The sequence below is a fragment of the Palaemon carinicauda genome, chromosome 4 (genome assembly GCF_036898095.1).
Source record: "Palaemon carinicauda isolate YSFRI2023 chromosome 4, ASM3689809v2, whole genome shotgun sequence".
Lineage (NCBI taxonomy): Eukaryota > Metazoa > Arthropoda > Malacostraca > Decapoda > Palaemonidae > Palaemon > Palaemon carinicauda.
In genome coordinates, this window is record NC_090728.1 from 108,526,807 (window position 1) to 108,535,528 (window position 8,722).

General features: G+C 41.8%; 1 protein-coding gene across 1 annotated transcript; it reads left to right on the forward strand.

Annotated features, from left to right (window-relative positions):
* The first annotated feature begins 723 nt into the window (after positions 1 to 723).
* Positions 724 to 1,254, forward strand: LOC137639600 (uncharacterized). Its single transcript, XM_068371861.1, has one exon. The coding sequence runs from the start codon at positions 724 to 726 to the stop codon at positions 1,252 to 1,254; it is 531 nt and encodes a 176-aa protein (XP_068227962.1).
* Positions 1,255 to 8,722: the final 7,468 nt, after the last annotated feature.

Here is an 8,722-nt window from a genome sequence, read left to right on the forward strand (position 1 = left end):
CCAAGCAAGGCACGAGATATGTGCTGTATGTAGCCAGATGCCTCCCACTCAGGAATGCATAGATAAGCACAAGGAGGGCATCTCTACCACACCAAAAGGCCCAAATTGCAAAAAACCACACACTGCCATGGCATGGGGATGCCCTGAAAGGGTTGCCAGGGTCATAGCAGCCCTGCCAAAGGAAAGGAGAGAGGATCCCAGAGGCAGAACAGCTCCAAGGCCTCAACCTAGAAGAAGGTTTTATACCCCTGAAGGGCTCGAGGCAACCAGAAGAGGAATCTCAAGATCTCGGTCTTCCTCAAGAGCTCCCACCTCCACCGCACAGGCTCCCAAATCTTTACCAAGGACCTTATTCATCATAACAATGATCCTAAGAGAAAAATATACAGACCTCGTCACTCAAGTGGTGACATGGAAAATCAACGCAGGCGCTATCGAGGCCAACATTGAAGAGCTTATGAAAAGTTTTCTCTCTAAGGCTTCCAAGTCCTCTTCCCCATCTAACTCTATCCAGGAGACAACAACCCCAACCTTAACCCTTCATAACCCGACACCCTAACCTACCACATCATCCCCACTCTCCCCCACACCTTCCACATCCACGTCCTTAGAACCCATCTCCATTATCCCTCTCACTTCATTCACCAATCTATTAACAGAGGTTAAGACAATCAACTTCACACCCAGGGACCCTATACAGTTCTCCTCAACTTACATTTCGGAATGAGGATCCTCAATTGGAGCATAGACGGAGTGAGAGCTAAAATGCCCTCCCTAATTGCAGTCTGCAAAACTGAGGATATAGATGTCATCCTGTTGCAAGAAACATGGCTAACATCAGGAGCAAAATTTAGAATTGCAAGATACAATGCCTACACCACCCCACGCATAGGCACTGACAAAGGTCTGGCTGCACTGGTTAAGACTTCAATACCAACAGCAAGGATACACAATCTAATTGCCTGTGGCAACAATATAAAGACGCTAGCAGTAAGAATAACTTTGTTGAACCAAAACATAGACATCTACAGTAACTATAGGAAAATAAATAGAGAAGAACCAGGAGAACTACAGCTGGCACAGCTTTTTGCACACACAGCAGTTTCACCAACAATTATATGTGGGGATTTTAAAGCACATCATCCTCTATTATCATCTCCATCAGCAAGGATCCCGTCAGGAGAGCATATAGCTTTTGCTCTAGAGGAATTTGAAGGAGTCTCCCTACTCAACAAGGGTACCCTACACACATAAGAGGAGTCAGGCTAGATCTGACGTTTGCCACAACTACAATCAGATACCTAACTGGATGGCGAGTGCACTCAACCTTGGTCAGTGACCACTTTGCCACAGTAACAGAATTGGAGATGCAACAATTACCTCCAATACCACCACCCCTGCCAACGTGGAATCAGGACCTAGCAAACTGGGTTATTTTTCGACTAGCCCTCGAAGAATGGGCAGTGAACTACAACCCTCCTGATGACATAGATCAACTAGAAAAAGACCTAGTTGAGGGGTTACACAACTCTACAGAAGAAGAGCCACAATAGAGAATAGAGAACTGCTGTAAAAAGTTAAAAACGACTTCCAACAGAGAATTCATGAAATAAGAATAGAAAAATGGATGGAATGGTGCACAAATTTGTCACAGTGCACATTTCTCTCTGAACTATGGAAGTGGCTGAACAGAGTAGATGGAAAAAAGAGGACACCAGTGGCAATTCATCCACATCCCCATGAAGAGGCAGAAAGGCTTGCAACAGCATTCGTAAATAGGACAGGCTCTGCTAACCTCTCCCCTGAAACTAGGATGCTTCAGGAGCAATTTGCAGAGGTCAGACGGGAGGAAATCAACACAGCCTGTCAATTACAGGATGACCCTGACACCCCATACACAATTGAGGAACAGAGTACAAAACAGGCAAAAACACTGCACCAGGAGCAGACAGAATAACCTACACCATGATCAGACACACGGGTCCTGCAGGAGAAACCGCATTCCTGAGGATAATGAACAAAACACACCTCGAGCACGAGTAATAGCACAAGGGCCAGTCAGAATGGTAAGAATGCAGAAGCCACTGGATGACATCAGCCAAAAGTCAAATGAGCTGGGTCTAAAAATGAACATAACCAAAACAAAAGCTATGACAATATGAGCCCCAAATCCCTTACAACCACACACCATACGAACAGAACCCCTAGAATGGGTGGATAGCTACATGTACAGATAGAATCAAAAGAACGCAGACACTCGGGGAAATCTTTCGTCAGATGTCTTTAGTGTTCCTATGACAAAACAGACAAGGTGTTGCTCTTCTTACTACTACTATGAAATGGGCGGAACCCTCTCCAACCTTAGCGAATCAAAGACAGCAAGGGGGTGTTTTTGCTAGTGAGAGCATTAAAATTTTACAAATTGCGTTGCCATATTTCACTCTGTTTTACCATTTGATGTTTCGAATATCTACTGCAAATACTGAATACATACACACACACACACACACACACACACACACACACACACACACACATATATATATATATATATATATATATATATATATATATATATATATATATATATATATATATATATATATAAATATATATATATATATATATATATATATATATATATATATATATATATATATATATATATATATATATATATATATATATATACAGTATATTGAATCCGAAAAATCATGTAGAAATTATTGGAGTATTGCGGCTAAACAATTCCTTCATTTGCAGCTACATAAGATTATTTTGACATTAGCCTCGTTCAAGTCACCGATGAAAGAAAAAGTAATTTCAGATATGGTTCGATGTAAAATAATAATAAAAAAACACCATACATGAGTTATACCGGCCCAAATGACATTCAGAGAGAGAGAGAGAGAGAGAGAGAGAGAGAGAGAGAGAGAGAGAGAGATTCGGCCTGAATACATCGTATTTGTAGTGCGTTGATCAAAATTCGCCAGAAACTGTTTGAGTTAGGTTGGTGACAAAAAAATTGACAGAGGTGAAAATATGACCTCCTTGGCGGAGGTAATAATAATAATAATAATAATAATAATAATAATAATAATAATAATAATAATAATAATAATAATAATAATAATAATAATGATTGGACCAAAACGTAAATTTTGAGAGAGTTCTGTTGAGGTGAGTATTGGCCCGCGCACTGAGCCCTTTTATAGTTTGGAATTGCAAGATATTTCTTTGGATTTATTAAACGTAATTAGTTCTTCTTACCTTCTAAATTCCTGGAATTTATCCATTTATCCAAACAAACTGAAATCTTGTAACCCTTCCAGAAACCTCAACTCGGGGCCGTTTTCACATAGGGGACCAAAACCCCATGTTTCAAGCTACGCTCAACTCTGCCTCACATAAATCTACATTAAGGCTTTATATGGGCGGTCAATCATATTTAGACTTTCAAAAAATTTTGCAGGGACTATTGCCATATATCAAGAAACATATGTAAAAAAGCAAACATTTCAATAGTATAATCTGTATTTCTAAAGGAATACAAAATGTACACAGACAAACAAGAAATTCCTGCTTATGTTCTACAATCTGTATTTACACTAATGTGTGGTACGAGGGACCCATCAGATCGAGAATGAATATTAGTACTAACAGTTAGTCAAGATATGTGTAAAGCAACAACAGGTGGACAGTGGAAGATGAAAACACATATCCTACTATGTATGACACTCAGCCATCTCTTCAAATCTAAACAATCAACTACTTTCCTATACAAACTAGGTATTTATGAGTTCTATGCTTTTTCTTTTGAATTTGAAACAGTCCTGACATATACATGGTTGAAAGTGTTTCAGTAATCAGTAATAGTGATGTGGTTAATGATCAACCTGAAGAAACAGTGTTTCAAGGCGACCGAGACAGCTTTGATCAGCTGGTGTCTGATGTTTATAGAACTGGATCAGTTCAAACCACAGTTGGAATCTATATGGAAGAATTTGGATTCTGTAAAGATGATGGCCTGAAATTAGTCCCTCGTATCACTGAACCCATTCCTGAGAAGATTCAAAAGTCAAGTTTAAGCACCATACTCCCGGAGAAAACGACCCGAAGAACCAACCCTCATAGAGCCTTCAAACTGTACTGAAAATTACATCATCAAGATTCTGATTTTTTTTTTTAGATTATTGATTGTTATATGCCCTTTGAGAGTCAATTTATCCCTGCTATATCAGGATCTGTGTCTAGTAGGCTACTGCCAATACTCCAAACTTTAAGACAACTAGATATGTAGATATATGTATATGCATATACATCTGTGTATATGTATGTATATATATACATATATATATATATATATATATATATATATATATATATATATATATATATATATATATATATATATATATATATATATATATATATATATATATATATATACATAATTAATGTATTTTTTAGATTTTTTAACGGGGATCCCTGCCCTTCCAACGGGAAGGGGGAGCCCCACCCTGACAGTGGGAAGGGGAGAGCCCCGCCCTGCCAAGGTGGAGGGGGAGGCCCCCTGCCAGCAGGAAGGGGGGAGCCCCGCCCTGCCAGCGGGGAGGGGGGGGCCCCCGACCTGCCAGCCCGAAGGAGGGAGCCACACCCTGCCAGCGGGAAGGGAGAGCCCCGCCCCGCCAGCTGGAAGGGGGGAACCCCGCCTCGCCAGCTGGAAGGGGGGAACCCCGCCCGGCCAGCAGGAAGGGGGGAGCCCCGCCCTGCCAGTGTGAAGGGGTGAGCCCGGCCCTGCCAGCGAGAAGGGGGAGCTCCGCCCTGCAAGCGGGAATGGGGGAGCCCCGCCCTGCCAGCGAGAAGGGGGGAGCCCCTGCCTGCCAGAGGGAAGGGCTGAGCCCCGCCCTGCCAGCGCGAAGGGGGGAGCCCCGGCCTGCCAGGGGGATGGGGGGAGCCCCGCCCTTCCAGTGGGAAGGGGGAGCCCCAACCTGCCAGCGAGAAGCGGGGATCCCCACCCTGCCAGTGGGAAGGGGGGGAGCCACGCCCTGCCAGCGAGAACGGGGGAGCCACACCCTGTCAGCGGGAAAGGGGGAGCCCCGCCTTGCCAGCGGGAGGGGGGGAGCCCCGCCCTGTCAGCGGGAAGGGGGGAGCCCCGCCTGCAAGTGGGAAGGGGGAGCCCCGCCCTGCCAGCGGGAAGGGGGGAGCCCCGCCCTGCCAGCAGGAAGGGGGGAGCTCCACCCTGCCAGCGGGAAGGAGGGAGTCACGCCCCGCCAGCTGGAAGGGGGGAGCCACGCCCTGCCAGTGGGAAGGGGGGAGCCACGCCCTGCCAGCGGGAAGGGGGGAGCCACACCCTGTCAGTGGGAAAGGGGGAGCCTCGCCTTGCCAGCGGGAGGGGGGGAGCCCTGCCCTGTCAGCGGGAAGGGGGGAGCCCCCGCCTGCAAGTGGGAAGGGGGAGCCCCGCCCTGCCAGCGGTAAGGGGGGAGCGCCGCCCTGCCAGCAGGAAGGGGGGAGCTCCACCCTGCCAGCGGGAAGGAGGGAGTCACGCCCTGCCAGCTGGAAGGGGGAGCCACGCCCTGCCAGCGGGAAGGGGGAGCCTCGCCCTGCTAGCGGGAAGGGTGGGAGCCCCACCCTGCCAGCAGGAAGGGGGGAGCCCCGCCCGGCCAGCGTAAAGGGGAGAGGCCCGCCCGGCCAGCGGGAAGGGGGGAGGCCCACCCAGCCCGGGGGGTGGGGAGGCCCGCCCAGCCTGGGGGGGTGGGGGGGAAGACTCGCCCAGACAGCGGGAAGGGGGGAGACCCGTCTGGGCTAGCGGGTAGCAGGCAGCCCCGCCAAGCCAACAATATAGAGTTCTTGTATGTAGCTTATTTTTAAAAAATATGAGGGCCATTTGGAAATCTCTAAAAGGCTCCAAAAAGTCTTCAAAGTCTTCAAAGCCCCCCCCAACTCCTTCTTTGTCTCCAATTTGTCTTTCGTCATCAATAGTAAAGTTGAATGCTTTCCTGTCAGAGCTCCAAACGGAGAAATATGGAATGCAAGCCCAAATTGCCTTCAAATTGTCATTCGTCTCAAGCATAAATGTTAGAAAAGGTAAAAAGGTTGTTTTGATTGTTTTATTGACCAACGCAAATTTGCAAGCTTTTATCACCGACTGACCATGAGGCTATTAAAAAGGAAATAAGATTTTGATTTTCAGAAAATGTTTTGGGGAAAGTTAAGAGAATTGTTGAGTGTGACTTTGAAAGAAAACCAAAAAACCTCGGCATAAAGGGATCAACGACAAGTGGAATCATGAAGGCATTCATGAAAAGACAAACAAGAATCTTGAGGACTAACAACTGATTTATTTGAAAGGATTCGGACTGAAAATACAAGAAGAAGAGGGAGACAGGAAGGAGAACGGGAGAGAAGAAATAAAGAATCCGAAAAGGAGAACTAGTTATTATTTGTTGATCATTTTACGGTAGGTTGGATTTGAAAGGAGAAAGTAAAGTCCCTAATGTTGAATATCCAAAAATAAAGATTGTATAGAATAAGGCGGAAACTGCACAGAAGTAGAGAATATTGAAGGACCAGAGAAAGATCTAAAATTCTTCAATCTGAAATCATCCTTTTTCTCTCTAAAAAAGGAAGGACTTCTAATGAGAGGCACTCCAATTGGACGTCTTCCTTTTGGAAATTCCTAACAGGCTCCAAATCCAAAATAGTCTTCAAAATTCTCCCAACACGTTGTTCGACTTCAATTTGTCTTCTGTCAGCAATAGGAAAGTTGAATACTTTCCTGTCAGAGCTTCAAAAGATTCTTAGTCTCCCTGTTAGGAGGAATATGGAATACCGGTGCATTCTAAAATCGGCTTCAAATTGGCATTCGTCTTGAGCAGGAATGCTAGGAAAGGTAAAAAGATTGTTTTAATTGTTTTAATGATCAATCCAAATTTCCAAGATTTCATCACTGACTTGGCTCTGAGGCCATTAAAAAGGAATAAAGATTTGGGTGATGCAGAAAATGCTTTGGTGAAAGTTAAGAGAATTATTGAGTCTACGACTTTGGAAGAAAACCAAAATACAAAAAGGAATCAACGACAAGTGGAATCAGGAAGGCAGTTATGAAAAGCTAAACAAGAATCTTCAAGACTAATAATGGATTTATTTGAAAGGGTTCGGACAGAAAACATAGGAAGAAGAGGGAGACAGGAAGGAGAACGAGAGAAAAGAAATAAAGAATCCAAAAAGGAGAACTAGTAATTATTTGTTGATCACTTTACGATTGTGCGGATTTGAAATGAGAAAGTAAAGTCTATAATGTTGAAGATCCAAAAATAAAGATAGTGCAGAATAAGGCAGAAACTGCACAGAAGTAGAGAATACTGAAGGATCATAGAAAGTAAAAATTCTTCAATCTAAAGTAAATTTTTTTCCCCTCTAAAAGGAAGAAGTTCTAAGGAGACACACTCCAATTGGACGTCTTCCTGTTATCACGCTCTTATAAGAAAAATAATCATCTAGGACCGACGAAGGAACGGGTTTGGGATTGGCGATTTTTGGTTTACGGCGCCCCGGATTTGAACTTCGGGCTCCAGCTTCGGTCGTCATTTTGTTTCAGCCTCATCATCATCTGTCTGTCGGCAGTGTTCGTGTCATCCATCACAAGTAACAGCTTTTAAAAGATACAAAAAGGATATTTCAGTTGCAAAGGGACCAATAGTTCTATTGGGTTCTGTCGTCATGAAATGCCTTCAAGATGTTCTTCAAAAGAAATTCGACCAAGAAGCACAACGGGAGGAGGAGAGGAACTAGTCAAAAGAATACGCCGAGGAAAGAGTTCTTTGCCCTTCATCAGGACCCCTATACATATATATATATATATATATATATATATATATATATATATATATATATATATATATATATATATATATATGTGTGTGTGTGTGTGTGTGTGTGTGTGTGTGTTTGCTGGGTATCATTTTCTTACCTATTATTATTTTACTAATTTCTATGATGAATTAATTAAAGGGGATTTTGCATAATTACGTTTTGATATAGCTGACCATAACAGAGTAAGTAGAATATTGAGAAACTAGATCTTCCTCAATCCTGTTTTTCTGAGACTAAACTAACTAGTTTAGCATTTAAGTCATATGGAATTAACACTCTTCATAGATGTTGATGCTTATGGAGGTGTAGACTCAAATTCTATTTTCCTTCGTTTTTTTTTTCTTTTTTTTATAAAGACCACTGATTTCTTATCTCTTAAGTTGTCTGCTATTTTCTTTAAGTTATCAAATTATATATATATATATATATATATATATATATATATATATATATATATATATATATATATATTTATATATATATATATATATATATATATATATATATATATATATATATATGTCTATATATGTATGTATATGTAAATATACATATATCTATACATATGTATACATATATATACATATTATATGCATATATATATACACACACACACACATATATATATATATATATATATATATATATATATATATATATATATATATATATATATATATATATATATATATATATGCATTATATATACTTATATATGAATATATATACATATATACATATATATATGTATATATATATGTATATATATGTATATATGTATATACATATGTATAATATATGTATATATACATATACATATATATGTGTATATATTCACACACGCACA